Source organism: Primulina eburnea, chromosome 3, assembly GCF_022965805.1.
Source record: "Primulina eburnea isolate SZY01 chromosome 3, ASM2296580v1, whole genome shotgun sequence".
Taxonomy (NCBI): Eukaryota; Viridiplantae; Streptophyta; class Magnoliopsida; order Lamiales; family Gesneriaceae; genus Primulina; species Primulina eburnea.
The window spans coordinates 2522448-2549767 of record NC_133103.1 but is presented as its reverse complement, the minus strand read 5'-3'; the positions used below and the strand labels follow the sequence as shown (position 1 = coordinate 2549767).

The following is a 27320-nucleotide window of genomic DNA, read 5'->3' as shown; positions in this document are numbered from 1 at the left end:
ACTTCCCCATTATTAACACACACCCACATTCATTTAATTTCAACTTTCATTATTTATGGGTCCCACTGTCCACTTACTCATTTTTTTATATTTTTAATATTTCAATATCTTTCTAATATTTTTAACATTTTACAACAAATATTACTGAAAATAAATAGTATTATTATTTTAAAAATAACTTATTTCCAATATTCATTAAAATATTATTAAGACATTAAAAAATATGTTGGAGTGTGGTTGATGAGTAGCAATATGTTGGATGAATGAATAAATTTGTAGAAATTGATTTGTATTTATAGTGATTTTTTATTATTATTTTATTTAACTAGCCGTTGTACTTTGTATTTTATAATATTATTTTAAAACTAGCCGTTATAGTTTGCTAAATATGATATGTAGTATTTAATCTATGAAAGAACTGAATAATGTTAGCGACGGTTTTTCAAACACTGTCGCTATTAGCGACGGTTTTTAATAAAACCGTCGCAAATAACGACGGTTTTTACAAAACCGTCGCAAGTTGCGATTTTTTTTAAAAAAAATAAGAAAGTAGTGACGCTTTTGAATTTGCGACGGTGTTTCAAACACCGTCGCAAATTTCGGATTAACGGCGTTCATTCTGATGAATTTTTCTGCTGACTTGACACAAAAAATTAATAACACCTCCACCCACATTGGTGCTTTAATGTTAATGGGTGTTATTAACACCCATTAACATACCAATGTGGGTGCCCTAAATCATACAGCGGAGTGGAGCATTTTGCTGCTCCTCATTTCTGCCGATATCCCAAATGAGCGAATTTTCGCGTTTCCCACGTACAAATGGTCGAAGCTCATCCTTTAACTATCAGAAACTCGACTCCGCCGTCGATTCCCCGGGATCGTACGTCGGATATTTCAATTTCGGGAAGATACAGCTCGTCGATTTATTTTCTCCGGGCAGCCTTCGTTTCATCAGAACGCTTCCGTGGACCCTCGCACTCCTAAGCCCTTGCTTTCTAGTAATGTTTAAGGTTTTGGTTTTACGAGGCGCAAAGTCTTTTACTTGGCAAGTAACCAGTTAGACATGATGATGAAAGCATAATTTTTTTTATCCTGTTGGAAGGGATTCTGATCTCTTGTATTTGCAAGAATTGAATGGAAAGACAAGTATAGAAATGTGGTTACATTCATGAATTCAACATGTTTCACTCTTCTTTTCTTTTCGTTCTCCTTTTGTTTGGGTGAGATATCTGCATTATTAAGTTGAATTACGTTGTGTCATCTCCTAACAAGATAAAATTCAACCGCTGTGTTGCAATTTATATTTGTTGGTTCAGTCACGTGATAAATTTCAATGTTATTAGCTGGATTTGATTCTTGGTAGATGTATCTCAGTTTTGTTATTTAAATTCATCTCGTAAGTCAAATGGAATCAAATATGTGATATTTTATTACTTTATATCGTATACTGTATTCTAATTTATGGTTTTTGAGCGTTTCAGGTTTGGTTTCTGACGCATTTTATTTGACATTTAGGTGCGGCCTCTAATCATTTTCACTATCTGCCATGGCTGCTTCTCAAAAAAAGCCTGATCGTGCATATACATATTGGTAAGATTCCTGATGGTTGTTTCATGATCTTACAGTGACACTAGGGAAATTATGCATCGACGACATGAATTGGTCAAACTTTGGTAGTACCTAGAACTGCCTTGCACTAGAGTTCAACTATCTTGTAGTTTGGAAGGTGCTGTCAGTAAAGGCATGGGCGACGGTTTTTATCCATGGTGGATTTGCCCCTTCTACTTGTGATCAAATATTCTATTAAATAGTATTATCATCATTATATTTATCTGTAATTTTAGTGTAATTTTGATCTGCGAATGCAATTAAGTGATTACACGAGGTAATTACTTCATAAAGAATAGGATGTCACGAGAATATCAGCTGAGAGAATTAGATGTTGTACAACAGGTATAAAAGATTGGCAGTTTTAGCTGCTTTTACCAATGCTGTTTCTTTTGTTTGTTTCATTCTCCTTAACTGGGAAGCACTTCACGCATTCATACAAGACGCATTCATACAAGATGAATCCGAGCACAAGTAAGTTGGTATTTGATGGAAGTCTTTTAATTTATATCAAAACTACTGGATTTCTTGATTTCTTTCCATCTCATCCTCATGCAGTTTGTTTTTGCTTAGAATAAGAAACATTTACTGCTATCAGTACAGATTTTTGTGCGTCTACCTATGGTGGGATCAGGTGATTAAAAACTCACGAAGTGCACGTTAGACTCAGGGCTTGGTGATGCATGAGCATGACCTTGTGCCACGTGCCTTGGCTGTGAAATATGAGCCTTAATGTGTCGTAAAGGCTCAAAGTGTACTTTAAGCATGCATTTACTGAAGAGGTCACATATTAAGGGTGAAAATTTTGGATGTATGAATCATCCACTTTTCTAGTAAACTAATGAAGATTTCCTTTATTGTTTCTCAATTGTGTAACATGAATTTCTTCATACATTAGATTTTAAGCTAGTCGTCTTGGTGCACCTCAGTTCTATGAGACAGAGGCCTCACTTTGCATCTTGGACCTAGTCTCAGAGAATATGTGTGCTTTAGTATATCATACTCTGGTTCTTCAGAAATTATGCTCGGAGCAATCTTTGTAAATCTTGTCACATTTGACTTTCTTTCTATGTTTTCCATTTTTTTAACCAGTAGATCTTGTATAATTTTTCATCCTTTTGCTTAGCAAGGTGATGATTTCCTTCCGTGCTTTTGGTTAACTGTTATCAATAAATTGCATTTCTTATTAATCCATCGATTGGAGGATAATGGGTACTGCAAGTCATGAATTTGACAGAGAAAGCTGCTTTCCTTGTCGTTGGCTCATGTAATGAAACGATAATTTTAAAATTTCTGTGTAGCAGTTCTCTCAATAAATGAAGATTGGACTCTAGTGCTGCTTAAGATCGCATTCAGAATAATCAAGTGACAAACTTGAGAATTGTGGGGAATTTGACGAGGTATTCCGTATTCACCATCATTCCGCATTCAGAATCTAATCCTAAGCAGAGGTTTCCCAAACATTTGTATTAAAGTACTTTAAATAAATCTCATGCAACAAAAAAAAAACAATTTTAAAGAAATTCAAACAAATTTCATAATAATCATCTCTTTACTACTGAGGTAGTTAAATAGTTATGATATTATGAAACAAAATCAATGTTCTGCGTTTTCCCAAAAATAAATTTTCCTTATTATTTGTTTAAAAAACTTTTAAACAGTCTTATAGCACAGAAAAAAGTTTTCTAAGTTCAAGCAAATTCCATAATCGTACTCAGGCACACAGAATAATAATTCATTGTTTTTAATGTGAAAAATGCAGATTTTTTTTTAAGAAACAAGTATGTATTTCAAATTCATTGACTTTTTTATTTTCCTTATCTAAATTTAAAATCTAAAAACACTAATCTCACTCATGTGAGACCGTCTCACGGGTCATAATCCGTGAGACGGGTCAGCCCTACCCATATTCACAATAAAAAGTAATACTCTTAGCATAAAAAGTAATACTTTTTCATGGGTGACGCAAATAAGAGATCCGTCTCACAACTACGACCCGTGAGACCGTCTCACGGATCATAATCTGTGAGACGGATCAAACCTACTCATATTCACAATAAAAAATGATACTCATAGTCTCACGGATCATAATCTGTGAGACGGATCAAACCTACTCATATTCACAATAAAAAGTGATACTCATAGCATAAAAAATAATACATTTTCATGGATAACCCAAATAAGATATCCGTCTCTCAAATACGATCCGTGAGACGATCTCATACAAGTTTTTGCCATTTGTATTTGTATTTGTATGTAATATAACAGTAAAGGTGTCATGCCTTGATAACGTGCACACCTTTGTAACTTAACTTACTAGAAAAATAAAAAAATACATATAAATTAGATTTTAAGCCGAGTCACTTACCATATGTGAAAAATGAATTATATATTTGCATACCTAATTGATAATAAAATAATATCTTAAATATTGTTTAATATTTAATCTTCACTTCGGTAAAAAAAAAAAAAAGCAACGATTTGGCTCACACGATACGCATGTTCTGATTGCTGATTGAAACAAAAGACATGATAAAAGCATCATAGCCTCTCTCAGCAAAACAGAATTTATTGAAAAAATAACTAAAACTAGTAAAAAAAATACATGTTATATATGTTATTATTATTTTAATTTGATTAATTAATAATAAATGATTGACACGAAATTATTTTCAATTTAGAATAGTTGTTTTATTTAAAATAGAAGTTTTATTTATATTTTTTAAAATGTAAAATATGGAGTGACATGAAGAGGTTTTCAATAAAATAAAAAAAATAATCACAAAATTAAATGTTTTCATATCCTCTAAAATAACTATTTTAAATGTCTCATATGTAATAATATATCATAAACAATATGGATAAAGCAAAAAATGACATGCATAAATTTGATTTATGCCATTTTTTTAAAAAAAATGATAATAAATTTATCAAAGTAAATAATAAATCAACTATCGAACCACACCGATTCATACTGTGAATTAATCGATAAAATAACTAAAACCGATCCCTTCTAAACGCCAAACCTAATCAAACTGCACGTAATCAATAGCTGGCATCCTAAAAACTGTCCTAAATTTTTTTCCCGTACACAATTTGACACTCCACGCCGCCACCCGCCACCGGACCCGCACCTCTCTTTCGCACGCGCCACCAGCAACAATTATATTTTACCCTTTGGACATACACACACACATCCGCTCCTCATGTGTGTGGTGCAACAAATAAAGGTCAAGAGAGAGAAACGCACAAAACAGCACATATGGAAAGAGAGAGGGAGAGGCATCCTAAAGCTACAATTTTTCTTGCGGGACATGTATTTTTTATGATCTCTTTCTCTCCCAAAGACTTCGTCTTTGAACGCTCGTTCGCTTCTTGATTACCCCCTTTCTTCTACAGCATTAACTTCTTTGTGCGTAGCTTTAGTCAAATTCACGGTTTAATCTGTGAACAATGAGGATCAGGAAGCGTTTTCCGCAGCCATCTACTGCCTCAGATCTCCATCTCAGCCAGTCAACGGCAAAGCGACCGAAATCAGAGGCTGCGCAGACCTCTGATCCTCCTAGACAGCCGTCCGATAAAATTATGGCGACGGGTAACAGTAATACCAGATGGGCTCAACCGCAAGACAATAATAATGGGGAGAGGATGAAGCTAAAGGTAAAGACTTTTTAGAGAAAACATCTATTTTAGATACCAGACTTGTTCAACGTACAAAGACTGAGAGTTATAATTTTTTGGGGTTAAAGTTTCAAGTTTGCAACTTGCACCATGAGTTCTAACACTCGGGTGCGAATACTGAAGCATACGTATTAAGATTTATTTCAATATTTGTAGTCACTGCCTCTCTTTTCCTGTAGGAATTTGGGGATGATGAGACTTGGAGAGAGGACCAGAAGATGAAGCGTGCTACCAATGATATCAGGTGATTAAAAGAACGAGAAGAAAAGTAACTGCAAATTTTTTTGTGTAATTCTCTTCTTTCATGAATTCTTATGGCCGGTAAAGAACACAAAAAAGAAAGGGGAAAAATCAATTCTGTCACTAATTATTTAAACCTTAAAAATTAAGTTCTAGCTAGTAGCCCAGTAAAAACTGAGAAAGGTGAAAAGGGTCGAGGGTGTGTGCGTGTGCTTGTGCTCTTGGGTGTGGGGTATTGTGATGTATATCTAGTTCAACCCTAGTAAAAAATGCTTACTGTAAGTGGAGAAACTGTATGTTTTGATGGTGTTTTGTTTAATCAACTATGGTTACCCTTCCATCCCATCCAATCTAGATACACTAGCCTGTATCTATCTATATGGAACTCAACTTATTTCATTATTTCTTCTCTATATAATGGGAAAAAATAGTGCCCCCATGTGGTGCATGTTAGCATGGGGATACATGCTGGTCCCCAGCTCATTTTCTTTACACATTATTTTCCATGCTACTATGTATTTGTTGCGTTGATTATTTATTTCTCAACCAAATCATCCTTATTCAACGCTCTTAACTTTCAGGGAAAATAACACTCCATATGAGGAAGAATGTACCAATAATACTTTTATGCGGCCATCTGCTGCTGCTGTTGCTGAAGGTATATATATATCCTACTGCATATCAAATTTAACAGCAAAAAGTTGACCATATTATCATTATTTTCCATGTTCTTTGTATGTTTTGTGCTATATTATTTATTTTGCTCACATGGGGTATTGGCGTGAAGGGGATACTAAGGTACTTGTCCCGTTGAAGAAGAGAAGAGGGAGTTTTGAAAGAAGCCCAAAGGAGGAAACAAAAACGAGTGCAAGAATGAAGTCCAAAACTAACAAGAAATGTGACTTAAGTACTCAAACTCATCAATATGTAGCTCATAATATTAACCACTGTTCAACTGCTGCTAGTGCAAAGAAGAGTAAAAGAGGGAATGTGATCGTGGAGGGCTCGCGCTGCAGCCGTGTTAATGGGCGGGGGTGGCGGTGCTGTCAGCCTACACTTGTCGGATACGCCTTGTGTGAGCATCATTTAGGCAAAGGGAGGGTTAGAAGCATGAGTAGTGTGCGCCAGCGCCATGAGGTGGATCATAACGGTGATGCACATCCTTTGAACAGTAGAGACTTGGGGCTGCCGCAACCATCGAGGGTTACGAAGAGAAGGACTAAGGTTGGCGTGGTGAAAGCTAGATCAATAAGCAGCTTGCTAAGCCAAGTTTAATGCATGGAGACGGGTGTGTTTCTATTTCAAATGATGATGGATTAGTTATGCATGTGTTGGGACGTATGCTCATGCTTTTGATTCATATATTTCACAAAACAGCCAAAATGAACATGGTGCTATATCCTCTATATATACAATGTTTCAAGATACTTGAATCAGTGTGTATGTGTTAAAAATATAATTTTTATGTATTAAATGATTACTTGCTGTCTGTGTAATTTTTTTTTTTAATTTGTTCACGAGTCCAAGGTTTTCATTGGTATCCCAACCCATTTTATTAAATTTATCAGTACTTTGTGAGTTTATAATTAGGTTGATGTTGTTTATACACACTTATGTGAGCACCAATGATTTATAATTTTTTTATATTTAATCGCATCTAATATGTGAGTATATATTAGTGATTCACGTCTAATAAAAAGTTGAGTTAAAGAATAATGATTCGATTTTAATATTTTTTGCTGTAGCTAATGTGTATTTTTAACTTCTGCGTAAATATTAAACAATTTGTAATTTTTGTCATGTTTTAAATAGCTAGGGGGTCCTAAGGCCTCAGTTCCTAATATTCCTGAAATTTTTATTTCATTAATTACAAATTATATCAAAAATCATTCTTAGAGAGAGTTTAAGTGTTTGTAATCTCACTTGAAAACTAATCGGTTCAATCATTCATTTACAATAACTTAGCTGGTTTTAATAATTCAGTTCGATTTCCAACTCAAATCAACTACAAAACACAGAGCCAATGAAACTAAGCAAACCCACAATAAATGAAAACGGGGAAAAAACCAGAGGCGAATAGAAATATATAATATCCATGCATGAAAATTCCTCGAGTTCATGTTCAAAAAAAAAATTTCCTTAAATTCGATTTGTTCAGTTTTGACAAATAAACTGATATTTCTAAACTCTACTCTAATTATCAATTCTCATGCATTATCTATCTTTATCTTCACGTTCATCACAAAAGGGCCAATATATACATACATACACATATATATACATATATATATATATATATATATATATATATATATATATATATATATATATATATATATTTTGTGTGCGTACTCATGTCTGATTAAGATTTAAGAGCCAGTTTTGCGAGTCTCTATTTTCTTGGGTTTTGTAATTGAGCTAGCTAGCTAGACTATATACGAGTCGAGTGATAAAAACAAAACAATAATAATAATAATAAAAAACTATGTTCCCCATAAATAAATGAAAAGATTCATCAAGAAACATAGATACCAGTAAACACGCATCTGCATGGCTACAAATAATTACAGACATCTGAATAAGAAGAAAAGCATGCACGAAGAACAATCAAACAAGAGTATATCGACGGCGATTAAAAATTCTCTTCTTTTCTTTTTAATTAAACAATCAAGCAATAATATATATTCTCCTGATCGATTAATTGAACTCGGACTACCTATCTTGCAAGAGACAATCTTGAAAAAACATGAATGAAACTCAAGATATATATAAAATCATAATCAAATTAAGAAAACTTACCGACGTTTCTTGATCCGTTGATCAATCTTGCACATATATATATACACAAAGAAGAAAGCAGAAAGTGGCGACAACAACAACAACATCATAGCGTCGTCGGATAAATCCAACGTTTTGATGCTGTTGTGGCTGTGGCTACTCCTGATTTCTTTATATTCTCGATTAAAGTCCGAATCAAAGGGATTTTTCTTAGGTTTTAGATCCAAGAAGATACGTACATGATGTATGGAAGAGGAAGGAGGGAAAATTTAGTTGTTTAATAATACATATTCTAAAAATTAAGGAATATGGATATTTTATAAGGCGTGTCTGGGCTGGACTCACAAGATTTCAATCAAGATTTGACATCTTCCAAATTTACAATTTTATCGAAATTGAAATAGCAACGAAAATTTAGGCTTCGCTTACATTTTGTAAAGAAAATATTACTTTAATTATTATTATATATAAATAAATGCAACGATTCTATATATAATTATATACTGCTGTGCAGAGGAATAACACGAAAAGAGAAAAATGAAATGTTTCGGAATTTAGTAAATATGTTTGACTTGACTTCGCTCATAGGTCCATTCACAAAAGATGGCCCAATTAATTTGGCCCAAATGTCCGAATATCTGTGATGGGCTGTGGTCTGGCCCCACCACACGGTCCCGGTTCTCAGAAAATTAGACAGAATGTTTCCTCTCTTTCTCTCCTTCCATAGCTTTCTGAGTTGATTGAACCCAATTCACACAGCATTTCTTATCAATACAACCCCCAGATCCCTTTTCTCCCGCTCTTCGCTCGGAAGATGGAGAGAAAAATCTATTGGATATTCATTTCCCAGCTTAATTCGCAACCCTAATTCCTCCATTTTGCTTCTCAGCTGAAAAATACAATTTTTGCTTTCCAGAGGTGTCTATCCCTCTTCCTGTAATTCGTTCTTTTGTTATTATACACTTTGTTTTACGATATATGTATTTGGAGTGTAAAGTTTTATTCTTGGTATCTTTTGCGGCTTTTGTCTCCGTAAAGATGAAAACCCTTGCTTTGGTTTTCATCGTGGAGCAGTTATTAAGACGTATCTTGAGTTTGGATTTTGAAATTCAGATGTTTTGCTTAAAATCTTTGTGATTGTTTCTTTCACCTTTGCCCTTTTTTCAGTGATAAAGTTGTGGGTTTTTTTATTTGTTTGACTGTCCTGAAAAGCTGGGGTTCTTCGGTTGACTGGAACCGATTCTTGATTTTAATTCTCTAGTGCTTTGTCGTTTAAAGCTGGATTTGGATTCTTTTTAGGCTAAAACAAACTGGGTTTAATTTTTCAGTGCTCAACAACTTCAATCAGGTTGAAAGCCTTGTTTTGTTCGAGAAAATTGTGAGATTTTGTTTTTTCGGGCATAAACCCGAAAGTCCTGTTTTGAAGGTTGGGCTTTGGCTATAGTTTGGGTTTTCTCGATTTTTTAGATGGATGATGAGAATCCAAGTTCAAGAAATCTTGATCTCAATTTGGGGCCTCTTGATAATTCAAGTTATGAGAGTGCACCTGGATCAGGATCTTATCCATATGTTTCTATGAACTTGGAGGATTGGTTAGATGGTCCTGTTCATAGGGTAAGGGATGCAGTTAGGCAAAGGAGTCAAAGGTGGCGGTCCTTGTGGAGGCAAGTTCCTATTCCGCCTGAAACTAGGAATCTTGCCCTCGAATTAAGTGGGGGTATTGAACAGCATACTGGTGAGGGTAGTGTCGCAGCAGATGAAAGGTCTATTGGGCCTGCCAAAGTGTCTGAGAATGGCATTGATTGTTTGGAAGATGGAGGTCTGAGCAAGGAAGGTTGTGGGAAAAATGATGGTGATGACGGAAGCTTTTTCGATTGCAATATATGTTTGGATTTGGCGAAGGACCCTGTAGTTACTTGCTGCGGTCACTTATTTTGCTGGCCTTGTCTATACCGATGGCTACATCATCATTCAGATGCAAAGGAATGTCCTGTTTGCAAGGGAGAGGTGACGATTAAAAATCTGACTCCGATATATGGCCGGGGAAATTGCATAAGGGAGACAAGTGTGGATTCTAGCCTGAAGATTCCTCTCCGGCCTCAAGCACGGCGGGTTGAGAGCTGGAGGCAAGCTATTCAGAGGACAGCATTCACTATCCCGATGGAGGAAATGATTCGACGACTTGGAAGTACATTCGATCTTAGTCGGGAATTTTCCCAAGCGCAGCCACGAAATATTGATGATCCTCGCGACTCACCTGAGAGAAGTAACTCGTTACTTAACCGAATTCTAACTTCAAGAGGGATGCGAAGGGAACAAACTCCTGTCCCTGTTCATCCATCTGAGGACTTAATTGACTTGAGGGAAAGCAGTCCAGCTGATTATGAGGTGAGGGATAGTCACCGGCTTTCATCATTTTTACTTCGTAGGTCAAATTCACATCCAGCTGCTGCATTGTTGAATCTTACATCTGTAATAAACTCAGCTGAGAGTCTGGCTGCTGAGAGGTTAGTAGAATCTTACTTTCACGACCATCCGGTAGACGTAAATCAAGAACTGCCTCCACCTGCTGATGATAGGGATTCGTTATCAAGCATTGCCGCTGTTATACACTCTGAGAGTCAGACAGTTGATAATGCTATTGAAATTGACTCCACGGTATCCCTCTCTACTTCGTCTTCAAGAAGAAGAAACAATTCTTCAAGGATTTCTGACGTGGATACCGGAGATTCCCGTGCACCTAGGAGGAGGAGACTAAATTGAGACAAGATGATTTATGCTTTCGACTCGGAGTGAGTAAAACCCTGAAACTCGTGTGTTTAAACGGACAGCACCCCATAGGCACTCCTACTACATGTGGTATTTGATCATTTGTTGGTGTAAATTTGAGTTTTATTAAGGTTGGAACTGTCTTAACCCGCCAAATTTTGATTGCTAAAGCTTTAAGGTAGAACTTTGTTTGATCGATGTAGCATGTATAAATTGTGGAATGGGGCCAACTGAGTTGGATTCATTATAGTTGCACCTGAAATAACCATCACAAATTTATATGGTTTTTGTGCCCAAGCAAATTTAGTCTGAATTCTTGCCTGAATGATTTTTTGAGTTCTTAGAGAAGGAAAATTCATGTACGGGAATGTGGTTGGTATTTTGACTGAATTCTTGGGGTTTTAAATTTTTTTATGAATAATATTTGAAGTCAAACGGCCTAGCTTGCTTAGCCAAAGAGTAAATGACAAACTTGGTTATAGGTTGAGCCTTCAAACAATCTATTTTTTCTACTATTTAATAAGTTGATAATTTTGAGTTTGGATTTTAAATTATTGTCTATAATGCGGAAAGTAGTTTGTCTACTAAGAGTGTTTTTTCAAATATTAAAATTTTACAAGGCTTAAAGACATATTCCAACACCTGATTTAAAGGAAGCATGTTATAATGAATTAAAAACAAACAAACAAAGAACAAATAGGAGAAGAGTCATTGAGCCGAAATCGTTTGAATTTACCGAATAATATTGGTTGGTATATCTGTATGAATGAAATGGACATTCCATTCATTCCATAAATAGTGTATCGGTATATTTTGGAACGGCAAAAACTTGTGTGAGACGGTCTTACGGGTCGTATTTGTGAGACGGAGATCTTATTTGGGTCATCCATGAAAAAATATTATTTTTTAGAGTGGGTGTCATGTGAGACCGTCTCACGGATCATAATCTGTGAGACGGGTCAACCATGCCCATATTCACAATATAAAATAATACTCTTAGCATAAAAAGTAATATTTTTTATTGGTGATCCAAATAAGAGATACGTCTCACAAATATGACCCGTGAGACCGTCTCACATCAGTTTTTGCCTATTTTTTATGCTAAGAGTATTACTTTTTATTGTGACACATCTCACAGATTAAGATCCGTAAGACGGTCTCACATGACACCTACTCATTCGGAACAAGGGATGTCTATTTTCATGGTAACTGCTGTTTTCCACATTTAACAATTAAATTAAATAAAAATATGATAATTAAATAAAAGTTTAACAATAAAAAATAAAATGAAAAGGTGATTGTTCCATAAGGGCTGACACATTTAGCGTTTAATGAGCCAAGACAACACCGGCCCGTTAATCAAGTGAAAGGAGAGGGAGGTTATCGCTGTTTCTGCGAAACCAGTCTCACGTAGTGCCCTCCTCTCTATGACCCACGTGGTCCCGGCCTTCACAAAGCCCACAAGGACATACTCATCACTTGGAACGGGCGGGCCAGAACGTAGTTACCATAAGCTCTGCCAATTGGGCCAACTCAATGTCCAATAAGAATCATACCCTCGCTCTCAAGCCCAAGCTACTGAGCCCGGCGTGCTGTTGAGTGCTAATGTTCTTCTTTTCAATGTGGGACAGCTGCATGGCTGATTCCCTTCCCGACCAAAGGAAAGTGTAGGGACGACACATATATAGTTAAACAATTGAATCCTATGATTTCCCTAATTATTAGAATTTATAAAGTACATAATTCTCGAGTAATTTGTGTTATAAAATTTTCAGATTTTTCAAGGTTGAATTTTTGAGTAATGGCCTGAACACTATAACCAAGTTTATTAGCGGGCAGTGAAGATTTGGGCTAGTTAAACACAAGTAACTTGGTGTAATTTGTATTAAAAGAAAGTATGTCGACGTAAGTTGTATGCAAAATTTCTAGATCAAACGATTTATTTTTATTACTCAATTATTTAATCAATCTCTTCCATACATTTCTTCATTTGAGTCAAAGTATCGGATATTCAAAAGAAATCATCACTCGTGAACTTGAAGCCTATATCAAATAGTAAATGACAGGTAGGCCGAACAGCTGCCGCCGTTGTTCGTTGGGCGCCGGTTCAGGCATTAACATTGCTTAATTAAGACAAATCCATCATACCATATATTCCCTACTGATTATTATGAGAAATTAAGTGTCCTGTCAATAAGTTAACAGCATCAATAATTTGCATGATTAGTCAAATTCTAAAGCCATTATGCTTTCATCATTTCCCCATCCGCGATGGACATGTATAATTAGCTACTTAATTGTGTCGGATCTTTAATAATTATGATGGTTACACCACACAACTTGTTTTAGGCTTTGCTCGTCTTAACGTATTGTTATTGTTAATTATTGCAAATATAATACACACATGTATTATGTGTGCGCGCCTGCCATATGTATATCACTATGATGAAGACCGGGTGAATCGGGTAAGAGTAGTGGCGGAGCCAGATGACAAGAATATTAAACTCTAAAATCTTTTAATATTTTAAATTAATCTACCCGTGCTAATATAATATAATTTCAAATTATAGAAAATTTACACATAATTTTTTTTTAAAAAAAAAATGGGCCACTCGGGCTTACAAGAGTATGTAGCTCCGCTCCTGGGTAAGAGCTTGGTGGACGATTTCACCGTGTCGAGTTGATGAGCTGGAAATGGTTGCCCAGGCACCTGAACCTGCACTTTCAAGAGAGAAACAACGTTAATGGGCATCGGGAGATTCTCCGGTGTGACCATTCCGACGCTCAAATCAGTCAATGGTTATACGGACAGTTTTGTAATAAAGTTTGTAGGCATTATGTAAGTGAATGAATCATTTAATGTTAATAGAAACCTAGTATTTATAGAAATAAAGTTAATGATGACTTTGTTTTCAGTGTCCGCTTATTAATTATGACAAAATGATTGCTTATACCATGCCGTTTTGACACGTCAAACTGTCCATTTTGCTTTGTCAAATCCATGCGATTTTGACAATAATAATTACCAAGATAAGATATCACATATATGTGCACCCGTTGTAGAAATCCATCACTCGAGAACTTGTCCGAAAACTTCTCGGATTGGCCCAAAACTTCTCATAACTTAATCCATGAGCCGGGATCAGCCAATAACCCATGACCCCGGCATTCCCAAGGTATCACCACAGTATATACTAGCTAGCTTGTGATTATGCCTTCAATATATTCATGAATATAAATAACCAACTTATGATTTCAAGGGAAAATAATGTATCATTTTTTTTTTTGTCAAATTATCGATTAATATATAATTTTATTTCATCAACTTTCCTTTTTTACTTTTTCTATTTTTAATATATTTTCACCAGGACTGTTAATGTAGGAAAAAAAAATCAATATTTTCCGGTATCATGTCAGTAATTTTCGATACGAGTCATTTTTCTATATCTTGCACGTCAGTATTCTAGTGATGGAATGGACTAACTAAAAGAAAAATATGCAAGTTATTGGATTAAAAGCGTGAATTTGTCCATAATAAGAAAAAAATTGAAAAGTGTGCCATTTATGTAATAAAAAATATTAGAGTCCCTAATTTTAAAGAAATAACTTTTTGTCCATTACAATGAGAATTGGAACATCTTTTAATTATCACTACACTCTAAATACTATTTAGTTAAATTATTTATTTATTATTATTATTATTATTACACACGTCTGTGTCTCTGTGAATATATCTGTGTATATATATGTGTATATATGGACTAGATTGTAATTAAAAGATTGAGCAGCGACACGAATTGTGAGGGCCCGTTATCCTAATAATGATTTATTAACATGCAATAATGATTAATCAGTAAACAGCGGAAAAGTGAGTTAAAAATTTGCGTTTGGGCGTATAAAAATTTCGGCATGACCTTCCTGTAAATAGGACATACCAGAAAATCAAATACTCAAATAAGCAACATGTGCCCTCAATAAACACAACAGCATACACACGTGCCAGCCAGAAATGATCATGACATATACAAACCAAAATATCATAGAGCCGACAAGGCTCGATAATACCATAATACAATCCTCCAAATATATACATATAGTATCTGGGAGACAGCAACATTACGCAGTACCTAAATACAACTGAGCCTACTCTCAAGGAGCTCTGGTACTTCCCGAGGCTTCCTCTCGAGCACCTGAGGTGGAACCACCTGTACCACCTGTCATGTCCACACACAAAAGACACGACAGCCCCCTCTCGGGGGTCAGTAACCCCAGTACGAGACATCAAGAAACCACGATATATGACATAGAAATGCAATGATGCCATGCATGAATGCAATGCATGAATAGGTGCAAGATATCAGGATATCAGGAGTCAAATGATCGATATCAACAATCATACATATATGCTCGAGCTGGTCCACGACTCAGCGGACCCGTCCATGACTCAGCGGACAGTGTCTGGGGATATGGCTTCACACTTGATGCCAGCAACTACCTAAGCCGGACCGAATCAAGGTAGCCAAACATCTCCAGGACACCATATCATATCCTATATATAACGGATCTCAACCGAAATATAACTGGATCTCAATAACAGATTAACGCGGGTTTTTTTTAAAAATAATTTAAATTTTAAAATTAATTTCAAAACTAATTTAAAAAAAAAAACTCTTTTAAAACTAATGTAATCCGCGCTTACGGAGCGCGGACGTTGCTCACGTGGAGCAGGGTCCGCGCTTCGTAAGCGCGGACGCTGCACAGGTGTAGCCACATAAGAGGGACGAAAATTTAGCGACGGAATATATCCAATAAACCGTCGCTACAATCAAATCCGCGACGGTTTATAATGACCGTCGCCGATTTAAATCTGCGACGGTTTATATCCGTCGCTAAACTTAGCGACGGTTTATAAGTCGTCGCAATTTCAACATTTTGGAATTTTTTTAATGATAGTACATTGTTGTTTGTTTAACTAATTTAGACATTATATTTAAATATTTCACTAAGAAAACATGTAAAAAATTAACATATTATATTTTACAATATATTTATATTATTAATTTATGTGAAACAGTCTCACGAGTCTTATTTTCTGAGATATGACAAAAATTCATGTGAAACAGTCTCACGAGTCTTATTTTCTGATACATCTATCTTATTTCGGTTATCTATTAAAAATAAAAAATATTATTTTTTATGCTAATAGTATGATTTTTTATTGCAAATATCGATAGGGTTGACGCGTCTCAGAGATAAAGATTCGTGAGACCGTCTCAAAAGACCCTAGTCTAGAGATATTATGCACGAACTTTATTATGTTTCTTATTATTATTACTAAAAAAATCCGCGAAATTAAACCGTCGCGGATTTGATTGTAGCGACGGTTTATTGGATATATTCCGTCGCTAAATTTTCGTCCCTCTTACGTGGCTACACCTGTGCAGCGTCCGCGCTTACGCAGTGCGGACCCTGCTCCACGTGAGTAGCGTCCGCGCTCCGTAAGCGCGGATTACATTAGTTTTAAAGGAGTTTTTTTTTTAAAATTAATTTTAAAATTAAAATTATTTTTAAAAAAAACCCCTCAATATGATATGTTCAGTGGTATTGATGTGTCTAACTAAAATAAAATGTGTGTAAACAAAATAAATATTTTATTTTATTTTGCACATCAATTACCAACTGATAATATGCGAGTCAGCATATAATATCACATAAATGAGGAAATAGCAAATAAATCACACACAGGATCATCAGATGCCTCTGTCAGACATCGTGAAAATAACTGATCTCTACGTACCTCAACTAATTTACCAGTAACTTAAATCCTCAAGAAAGTCCTGGAAATGCCAACTCAGACAAATCACCTGAATATTAATTTAAATGGTCTTATTATCATATAACAATTTCATAACCATTTAAATTCACTAAAAATCCAATTTCAACTATTTAGACATTTAAAATTCTTAAAATTCCAATATTTGACTAAAATGCCTAAAATCAATCATTTATATTTTATCGTCGCAAAATATTCTTTTTAGCTTTAAATGACGCCAAACTAATATTTAAGCGACTGCGATAAATTCTAGGTTCACCAGCTTATACATCCAACTCGCACAATACCGGAACCTACAACAAGAACCCAATAATTAATTAATAATGATACAATATTGGAGTCTAAATTGAATTAAATTCACATAGGCAACGATTTGCACCGATACAACTTGTACTTCCAATAACAGTGGCTAAAATCGAGCTTAAACCGAAGCTCATCGGAAACAGACGGAAAACTCGCCGGAGAAGATGACCGGAATCACGCAGAAAAACGGAGCCGACGGGTCGTTCTCGAAAATTTGCAAAAGTGGTATCCAACGAAAGCTTACACCACAAGGAACAAAACCCCTCAATCAATTTTCACTTTTGAGCGGCGGAACACGGCGAATTTAGCGGCGAAACCGGAGGCGAGTTTCAACGGGTTTCTGGGAATCGCGTTTTTATCTAGCAAGAGTGGTACCAATGGATAGCTCTCGTCAAGAGCTTTCCAACCGTATATTTACTTGAATTTTTAGGCGACCGGTGTGGCCACAATCGACGGTCAAAGGTGGCGAAAATGAGTTGAAAGTTTGCAAATGGAGTTTACGGGAGAAAGGTGGAAATCGATGATGATGATGTTGATTATCTAATATAATATATATAATATATATATTTATATATATATATATATATATATATTATATATTATATGTGTGTGTTTATTTTTTTTTCTTTTGGGTTCGAAACTTGACCCGGTTTATTTTATTTCAACTATTGTGTGCTATAAAATTTTAAATATGCATAAACACACAATTTAATTATTTGACTTAATTATTTTAAATTCCTCAATTTAAAATAATTAATCTTAATTATCGCCAAATAACATAGAATTAAATCGGGTCATTATTTTTCCCCCCTCTAACAAAAGATTTCGTCCTCGAAATCGAAACACACAGCACACACATTATATACAACATAGTCACACATCTACCACTGATAGTACATAGGAAAGTCAGAGTACATGGAATAATTTGTGACAATTTCAAACAAGTGAGGCCATTCTTGCCGCATTTTAGCCTCCAATTCCCATATAGCCTCTTCAGTCCCATGTCTACTCCACTCTACCATAACCAGTGGAATCGTCTTATTTCGAAGTTGCTTATCCTTTCGATTAAGAATCTGTATAGGATACTCGACATAGCTAAGAGAACTGTCCAACTCCACATCCTCGGGTCTCAGAACATGAGATGGATCCGGCTCATACTTCCGCAGCATAGATACATGAAACACATCATGAATAGCAGACAAACTCTGCGGCAAGTCCAATCTATAAGCCAATAAACCGATCCTCTCAACAATAATATACGGTCCAATATAACGTGGAGCTAACTTCCCTTTTCGCCCAAATCTCATCGTTCCACGAAACGGTGAAACTTTCAAGAAAACTTGAACGCCAACTTGAAATTCTAAATGTCTACGTCTTTTATTTGCGTAACTAGATTGACGATCCTGAGATGCTTTCATTCTTTTTCTAATCAAATTTATCTTTTCATTCATTTCTTCAACGAACTCAGGTTGTGCCAATGGTTTTTCTCCAACTTCATTCCAACATACGGGAGATCGACACCTTCTACCATACAAAGCTTCGAATGGTGCCATCCCAATAGTTGTTTGAAAACTATTATTGTAGGAGAATTCAACCAAGGGTAAAGATTCTTGCCAGTTTCCACCAAAATCCATAACCACGGATCGTAACATATCTTCCAAAGTCTGTATAGTCCTCTCTATCTGACCATCTGCTTGGGGATGATAAGTTGTACTCATTGCCAACTTAGTACCCAAAGCATTCTGAAGACTACTCCAAAACTTGGAAGCAAATCTAGGATCTCGGTCGGATACAATAGATACTGGAACTCCATGCAATCGAATAACATTATCCACATATAATCGTGCCATTTTATTATAAGCATAAGTACGATCGTATGGAATAAAATGTGCTGATTTAGACAATCTGTCGACTATCACCCAGATAGAATCACAACCTCTGTTTGATCTGGGCAAGTGAGTCTCGAAATCCATTGCAATATGTTCCCAGTTCCATTGTGGTATTTCTAAACTCTGTAACATACCTCCAGGTTTCATTCTCTCGGCTTTAACCTGCTGGCATGTCAAAAATTTCGCTACAAATTCTGAAATGTCTCTTTTCATCGCATCCCACCAGAAATATGGCTTCAGTATGTGGTACATTCTATGAGTACCAGGATGGACACTATGACGGCTACAATGTGCCTCTTGAAGCAATGCTTCTCTCAATCCTGTGACATTTGGTACCACCAACCTGTTATTCATTCATAAACAACCATCTGATGAGATATTGTATTTATCTGGGTTACCAGACAAAACCAGATCTTTCGATTTCTGAACCTGTGAATCATTCTTTTGAGCTTTCTTGATCTTCGAAATAATCTTCGGCTCAAATTGTAAAGCAGATACAATAAAATGATTGTCTTTCGGCTGAAAAGTCAAACCAGAAGTACATAAATCATCATAATTATGCCAGACATGGATAGATGCTATCATAACATCCTGATACTTCCGGCTTAATGCATCTGCGACTTGATTCATTTTTCCTGGCCGATACTGTATTTCACAGTCAAAATCTTTCAACAAATCTAACCATCGTCTCTGCCTCATATTCAGTTCTGATTGAGTAAACAGATATTTCAAATTCTTATGATCTGAGTAGATAATAAACTGCTCACCGTATAGATAATGTCGCCAAACTTTTAAAGCAAAAACAATGGCTGCTAGTTCAAGATCATGAACTGGATATCGGGATTCATGTGTTTTCAATTGCCTTTAAGCATAGGCAATAACTTTTCCATGTTGCATTAAAACACATCCCAAACCTCTTGATGATGCATCAGTACAAACCACAAATCCACCTGATCCAGATGGTAATGCCAACACTGGTGCTGTTGTCAGCTTCTCTTTCAATGTAAGAAAACTATTCTCACATTCATCTGACCAAATAAATCTTGCATCTTTCTTAGTCAGATGGGTAATAGGTCGGGCAATCTGCGAAAATCTTTCAATGAATCGTCTGTAATAACCAGCCAATCCCATAAAACTTCGAATCTCTGGTATATTGGTTGGTCTAGCCCAAATCAGGACTGCTTCAACTTTACTTGGATCTACAGATATACCTTGGGCTGATATCACATGACCCAAAAATATCACACTACCCATCCAAAATTCACACTTCGACAACTTAGCATACAATTGAGAATCTCGAAGTGTTTGAAGAACCAATCGTAAATGCTCTTTATGTTCCCGCTTTGATCTCGAATACACCAGTATATCATCAATAAAGACAATAACAAATTTATCCAGAAAATTTCTGAACACTCTATTCATCAAATCCATAAATACTGCTGGTGCATTTGTTAAACCAAATGGCATTACTAGAAATTCATAATGCCCATATCTAGTTCTAAAAGCTGTTTTAGGAACATCTTCTTCTCTAACCCGAAGTTGATGGTATCCTGATCGAAGATCAATCTTTGAATAAACAGAATTTCCTTGAAGTTGATCAAACAAGTCATCAATTCTAGGCAGAGGGTATTTATTTTTAACAGTAACTCGATTGAGCTGCCTATAATCAATGCACATTCTCATGGAACCATCTTTCTTCTTTACGAACAGTACAGGTGCTCCCCAGGGTGACATACTAGGGCGTATATAACCTTTTTCGAAAGCTTACACCACAAGGAACAAAACCCCTCAATCAATTTTCACTTTTGAGCGGCGGAACACGGAGAATTTAGCGGCGAAACCGGAGGCGAGTTTCAACGGGTTTCTGGGAATCGCGTTTTTATCTAGCAAGAGTGGTACCAATGGATAGCTCTCGTCAAGAGCTTTCCAACCGTATATTTACTTGAATTTTTAGGCGACCGGTGTGGCCACAATCGACGGTCAAAGGTGGCGAAAATGAGTTGAAAGTTTGCAAATGGAGTTTACGGGAGAAAGGTGGAAATCGATGATGATGATGTTGATTATCTAATATAATATATATATATATATATATATATATATATATATATATATATATATATATATATATATATTATATATTATATGTGTGTTTATCTTTTTTTTCTTTTAGGTTCGAAACTTGACCCGGTTTATTTTATTTCAACTATTGTGTGCTATAAAATTTTAAATATGCATAAACACACAATTTAATTATTTGGTTTAATTATTTTAAATTCCTCAATTTAAAATAATTAATCTTAATTATCGCCAAATAACATAGAATTAAATCGGATCATTACAGGAATGCTGGGTACTGATAATTGTAATGATAATTAGTATGATATTATAATATAATTAGAGCATGAAAAGCCTGAAAGACCCACAAGAAATATTATTTTTAATCAAGGGATCCCATAATCGTCGTATTCTTGGATGAGAAGCTGTATTGCTGTAATAATAATTTGTCTGCAATTATTATAAATCATTTTATTTTGCATAATAATTCATTGGTCTCATTAAATATTAATCTCGTGCATGTCCTTATTGAAAAATGTCACATAAAGAATATTAAAGATACAGATTACAGACTACTCGAGCCTGCATCATAATTGTATTATAAGATACAATGGAAAAATTGTATTTTTCTCATGTACTTTATATATGACTATATTTTTTCGTTTTTAGTAATGTTATGGATCAGTTTCCGATCTTAGTCCACTAACTTACATTTTTTTTCAATTTATACATTTTTTAATCGAGTGTTGAGTTGACGTGACATCGAACACATCAGTAATTTTCGATGACATGTCATAACTTTTCAGCACCACGTGATCACTCTGATGGAAAAGTATTAATTTGAAAAAAATATAAATTAATGGAATAATACCGTAAATTGATCTACAATATGACAAAAATGTAAGTCTGCAAGTTACTTGACAAAAATATAAATAATCATCAGTATTATGATTTAAAATTCATCATAGTCAAGTTTAAATCGTATCAGATGAAGACAAAAAATATAATCGCTCAAATTACGTAAATCGGGATTGGAAGACCCAATTGGACCGTAAACATTTCTAAGTAATCGTAGACCAGAGTAGGAAAATATGGCTAACTCATAAATATGTCCAAGTAACTAGTAAACCGATCATATATATTTTCTGAAAGTTAAAGAGCTTAAATAAGCAATACGAGGGTGTTCCGCTATTTATATATTTTTTAGAGATAACACTAGACTATAATTCATCGGTATCTCGAGATTTTTAGAGATAATACTGCACTATAATTCATCAGTGTCTCGAGATGGAATTGAGCATCTTGTTCAAGGATGTTGGTTTTACACGACCTTTTGTGGTAAATGCACCTGAGCTTTTTTATTTATTTAATTTCACACACTAGCATGAGTCAAAATTTTGTTTTTCTCACTTTTTAGTCTTACTACCATATTATTTAATTAAAAAAAATTACCTTTAATTTATAACCAATTATAGATTTGATAAATATTTTAATTTAATCAATCAAATTCAGACTTAATAATCAATCCACGTCAAACTCAAATATTTGTAAGGATTTGTTCATATGAGTTAAATGAAAAAAAATTAAAAAATTAATTATCTATATAGGTTGATGAGATTGTGTTGATAAATAATATTTTTATTATTAAAATATTTAAGTATAGTGTGATTAGTATTGAATAAATAATAATATGTTTGATTGATTAAATTTGAAATAAATTTCACTTACAATTTTATCATTTTCAAAAATTAATAAATATAAAAAATTAGATATGAATAATAATATTGTAATTTTTCACTCTTGATCGATGTAGAACTAAAATAAATAATTAATGATTTTATTTTAATGAAATAAATAATCAATACACAAAATTATAATTTGATTGAATTGTCATTTATACTCGATCAAACATAAACCAAAAAAACAATATCTAATATCACGTCCCGAAATCGGGGTTAGTCGACGCCTAACCCCGAAATATCAAGACTCGTAGTACAAATCTTGCCAAACCAATCTATTTCATAAATAATATCAATGTCTTCACAAAACAATAAAAATTTGAATGAAATTCGAAATCATAAAATATGATAACATAAATAAAAAAAGTAAACAACATGACTGATATTGATTGAATGTGACTTTGTCACCATCCCCAAAAGTGTTATTGCTTCTCATTCTCATATAAGGTGGAAGTGTAAGATGTAAGTATTTTGTAAAATACTCAGCAAGTGGGTTTATTGAACATGAGAGCACAAAATTTAAATTATATATATATATATATATATATATATATATATATATATATATATATATATATATATATTCCTTCGATTCTTCATGATTATATTCGAAGGTCCCATCATGTATTTCGTATTGCACTTTTATTTCCTCTCATTTTTCATATTGTTGTTGATCAGTTTATCTGTATGTTACTTTTCTAAAGAGCGACCCTAAAAAACGGGTATCATATCTCACCGCATTATGGCCTAAATCAAACATCCGAACCCAATTCTTGGTTGGTTCGGTTTGAATTTTCAGGTTCTCAAACTTAAATAATTTTCTATTTTTATAAGCAACACTATACTTTATGTATTAAAGAGTGAGTTTGATCCAAACATAGGGGTGTTGTCTTAAAATTTGACTCAATGGATATAAAAGAAACTACACCTATTATTATTATTATTATTATTATTATTATTATTATTATTATTATTTGTGAAATGCAATGTATTAAACAGAAACGTAAAAAACATGCGTGAAAATTTTACGATATATAATTGGATAAGTGTACTACCTTTGAATAAGTCGATAGTTAAACGATTGCTATCCCACAATTTGATCGAAGAGCGTAAGAGTAGCAGCTGGGAACACAAATTTCTGAAGGCATCATTCAAAATTTTGACTTGAAAAGAGGATAAGCATATAGGACTGAGCTAGCCAGCCTAGCCTACCCATATAAATAAATATAAACAAGTACTACTTGCTTGGTGGCTATGGCAATATTCATGCCAGACACACAATCTCCTCAAGTCAGCTCAACAAGATCCTCTCTCTCTCTCTCTTTCTCAATAAATATTATTTAATTACTTTTCCAATTTATATATATATATATATATATATATATTCAAATAATTAAATTACTACAGAAATATTCCTTTAAATTTATGTTAAAAAATAATCGGCTGTGACGTGACGTTTATCCTGGATATTATGTGATCCAAAACAATAAAATATGTCATTATTATCAAATCATTTCGAGCTCTTCCATTCGTTGTTCTAGACTTTCAGTTAGTACTTCTTGGCAAATTCGTTTTTTTTTAAGACCAAATTAATATTACGTGCGTATTCTTTTTTATTTTTTGGTAGTTTGTGAATCCAAAATAAATCAAATAGATTTAACTTACATGAAACAAAATGTCTCATAATATCTGTTGAGGAAGATTAAATATATAACGACAAAAATAAAAGCATTTTTGCCGATTAGTAATTTATGTGGAAACGTTGAAATAGCTATAGTTTTCTATCATATAATTATGTGTATTTATGCACGTACATGTATAAATCAACATTTTACGATTTTTTTTTCTCATTCTCCGATATATATAAAGTGATGTGAACAGGTAAATTTATAATATTATATTCCACATAATAATAAAAGAAAATCCACCTACTACTAAACTTGCACACATAAATTTGTGTTTTTAAAATATGGTTTGGTCGTACTTTATGATTGAGGCCTGCTTGAGTTTCAATAATTGCGATGATTCCAAAAGCAAGACATATCCAATACATGACCCCAACACGCCCGTGAGACCACAATTCACGCTCCCTTTACATACCTGTTCTCGTCGAATCTGAAAATTTGGTCTTGAATCACGAACACAACAACAGCAAAAATATCAAGTCGAGGCAAGGATTATCCTTTGTCCGCAAGACGAAATTGTCCGTATATAGTGCTATACGTCGCATGCAATCGTCCCAAAGATACAACGACTTCACATCAAGAATTCGCAGCACTTCAAATCTCGAAATCAGCGAACAAATATATACCAAAGATCTCAAGTAATTTTCGAAAATGATGCAGCAATATGAGTGAAGATGGAGCAAAAATTCAACAACCTTTTAATGTGTATTGAGGGACTATTTATAGATGATCAATGGTTGGGTTGAGTAGACATGTTTCTCCAGAGTGGATGCTTCGAAAAGACACCATTTAAGTAAAGGGATACATCGCTTGGGTGAAAATCTGAAGCCACCAAAGCCAAGGGACGCGCATGCTTTCAGGAACAGAGCCCCGCGCGCGCGGGCGCAGCATTCTGCCCTTGAGAGATACGCGCACAGCAAGGCGCGCGCGCCCGCGCGGGAAGCTGCGCGCCTTGCTTTGTGCGAGAAGCTGCGCGGCCGCGCGCCCTGTTCTGGCCATTGCTCGGTCAGGCGCGTATCCGCGCGGGAGGTGGCGCCCTTGCGCACGTACCTCTGCCCAAGTACATCAATTTGCGACTGAAAAATTTATTCTTCAAATAAATTTGGTCTAAAAAGATTAATACTTGTCAAAGACCGCACCGACCCGAGACGAGACGAGCGCGCGTGTGTGTTTCACCGAGACACAGCCTAATAGGGTCTTCCTCCTTCTAAAAACTTCTGGTACCCCTTGGGGCCCAAACTCTTGTCTCAACTTGGAGCTTATTAGGAAAACTTCATTTGGTGATTTTCTCAATGTGGGACAAGCCACATTTGAGACATCCCACTTCCCTTTACAACTCAACACCTCTTCATTATTCATTTATCCAACAATATATATATATATATATATATATATATATATATATATATATATATATATATATATATATATTTTATCACATACGCAAATTGGATTTAAACTCGAGACCATAGGAGTCTTGGAGTCTCGTTCTTGCCACTAAACGCAGAAATATATCCTTGGAACACACTTAGGATCATTTCATTATGCTATTGATACTACTTCGATATTTCATATTTTGAAAGTTGTATATTAATGTAAGGGTGCAAATTAGTCTAAGTTATTTATGAATAGTTCGTGAGTAGCTTGGTAAAAATCTCGAGTTTGATTTGACCGGGCTTGATTCGATCAACTCTTCACTCGATCTAGTCGAGTTTGAGGTTTAATTGGTCTACAAATACAAAATTCACACATCAAAATTTTGCTACAAATATTTTCGATCACGAGCTCAAATAACTCGATATATTCAATAACTGATCGAGTTCGAGCCTACAAAATTTTTAAGTTTTTCAAGCTCCAATAGTATAATAGTCAAACCTTGACTCCCTCATGTACACTCCTGTATTACTATTTAAAACTGTCAAACTACTGCATTTGCGTATTCTTTCCTGAATAATGTAATTTGTTTACAATACTGCTCAACCTTTGACATTTCATTTAAAGTCTTATTCTAGTTCATTATGAAGTTTTACATTATTGTTGCCCGAAAATTAAACTTCATTAAAATATAGATTAGTTTTGACTTGTATCGCGAAACTCTTAACATTAATTTAGTTTTGACTTGTATTGCAATACTATGGATGAAATATTTTGTTATGCATAAAAACTCACGTGATACTATATTAAAAATCATTTTTGTAAGATATATCTTTTATTCGATCTGACCAATGATAAAATATTATTATTTATACATAATATACTACATTTCTCTCTAAATATAAATCGGGTAGCCAATATCACATTTGAAAATTCGTAGGAACGTCTCAATCATTTTTGTGCGGAAGAAATTATTATTTATTTTGCAATAATTGATCATATATTCTTCCATAAATTTAGATTGGGCCTATAGTTAGTCTTCTATTAGACTCTGGTTAGTAATTAACTAATTATGCAGTCCATCGCAAAAAATAAAAGACTTTTTTAAAAAATTATATTCTAGTTAGCCCTCATTGCTTTGAAGAGGTGCTTTGAAATTAATTTATTAATTACATACGTACGTCCCATTATTTGGACACTCATCAATGTAACTAATTTTCCTTTCTTTTTTTATAGAAAAAATTATTGAATGATATGTTATTATTCACACAAAAATCGATTAGGTATAAGCTATTAATTTCTCTGATTGTTTAAATCATAAAATTTGGCCTCGTTACAATAAATTAATTTTTTTCAAATATTA

General features: G+C 34.5%; 3 protein-coding genes and 1 long non-coding RNA gene across 4 annotated transcripts; 2 read left to right on the top strand and 2 right to left on the bottom strand.

The window, feature by feature from the left end:
• Window positions 1-4674: 4674 nt before the first annotated feature.
• Window positions 4675-7028, top strand: LOC140825296 (uncharacterized). The gene is made up of 4 exons (XM_073186981.1): window positions 4675-5271; window positions 5472-5536; window positions 6114-6190; window positions 6320-7028. The coding sequence occupies exons 1-4, from the start codon at window positions 5065-5067 to the stop codon at window positions 6805-6807; spliced, it is 837 nt and encodes a 278-aa protein (XP_073043082.1). The 5' UTR covers window positions 4675-5064; the 3' UTR covers window positions 6808-7028.
• Window positions 7029-8997: 1969 nt separating this feature from the next.
• Window positions 8998-11404, top strand: LOC140825295 (uncharacterized). Its single transcript, XM_073186980.1, has 2 exons — window positions 8998-9228; window positions 9639-11404. The coding sequence occupies exon 2, from the start codon at window positions 9778-9780 to the stop codon at window positions 11071-11073; it is 1296 nt and encodes a 431-aa protein (XP_073043081.1). The 5' UTR covers window positions 8998-9228; window positions 9639-9777; the 3' UTR covers window positions 11074-11404.
• A 3686-nt stretch (window positions 11405-15090) lies between these two features.
• LOC140827997 (uncharacterized) lies at window positions 15091-17732 on the bottom strand. Its single transcript, XR_012117093.1, has 4 exons — window positions 17292-17732; window positions 17182-17205; window positions 16877-16943; window positions 15091-15293 (listed from the first exon to the last, which is right to left on the bottom strand). It is a non-coding gene; the product is annotated as an uncharacterized lncRNA (long non-coding RNA).
• A 2236-nt stretch (window positions 17733-19968) lies between these two features.
• LOC140828628 (uncharacterized mitochondrial protein AtMg00860-like) lies at window positions 19969-20535 on the bottom strand. The gene has a single exon (XM_073191567.1). The coding sequence runs from the start codon at window positions 20533-20535 to the stop codon at window positions 19969-19971; it is 567 nt and encodes a 188-aa protein (XP_073047668.1).
• Window positions 20536-27320: the final 6785 nt, after the last annotated feature.

Coding starts and splice junctions, on each gene's coding strand:
- LOC140825296 (XM_073186981.1), top strand. CDS start 5,065: ATGAGGATCAGGAAGCGTTTTCCGCAGCCATCTACTGCCTCAGATCTC. Junction 5,537..6,113: donor CGTGCTACCAATGATATCAG/GTGATTAAAAGA, acceptor CTTAACTTTCAG/GGAAAATAACACTCCATATG. Junction 6,191..6,319: donor TGCTGCTGCTGTTGCTGAAG/GTATATATATAT, acceptor ATTGGCGTGAAG/GGGATACTAAGGTACTTGTC.
- LOC140825295 (XM_073186980.1), top strand. CDS start 9,778: ATGGATGATGAGAATCCAAGTTCAAGAAATCTTGATCTCAATTTGGGG.
- LOC140828628 (XM_073191567.1), bottom strand. CDS start 20,535: ATGGATTTGATGAATAGAGTGTTCAGAAATTTTCTGGATAAATTTGTT.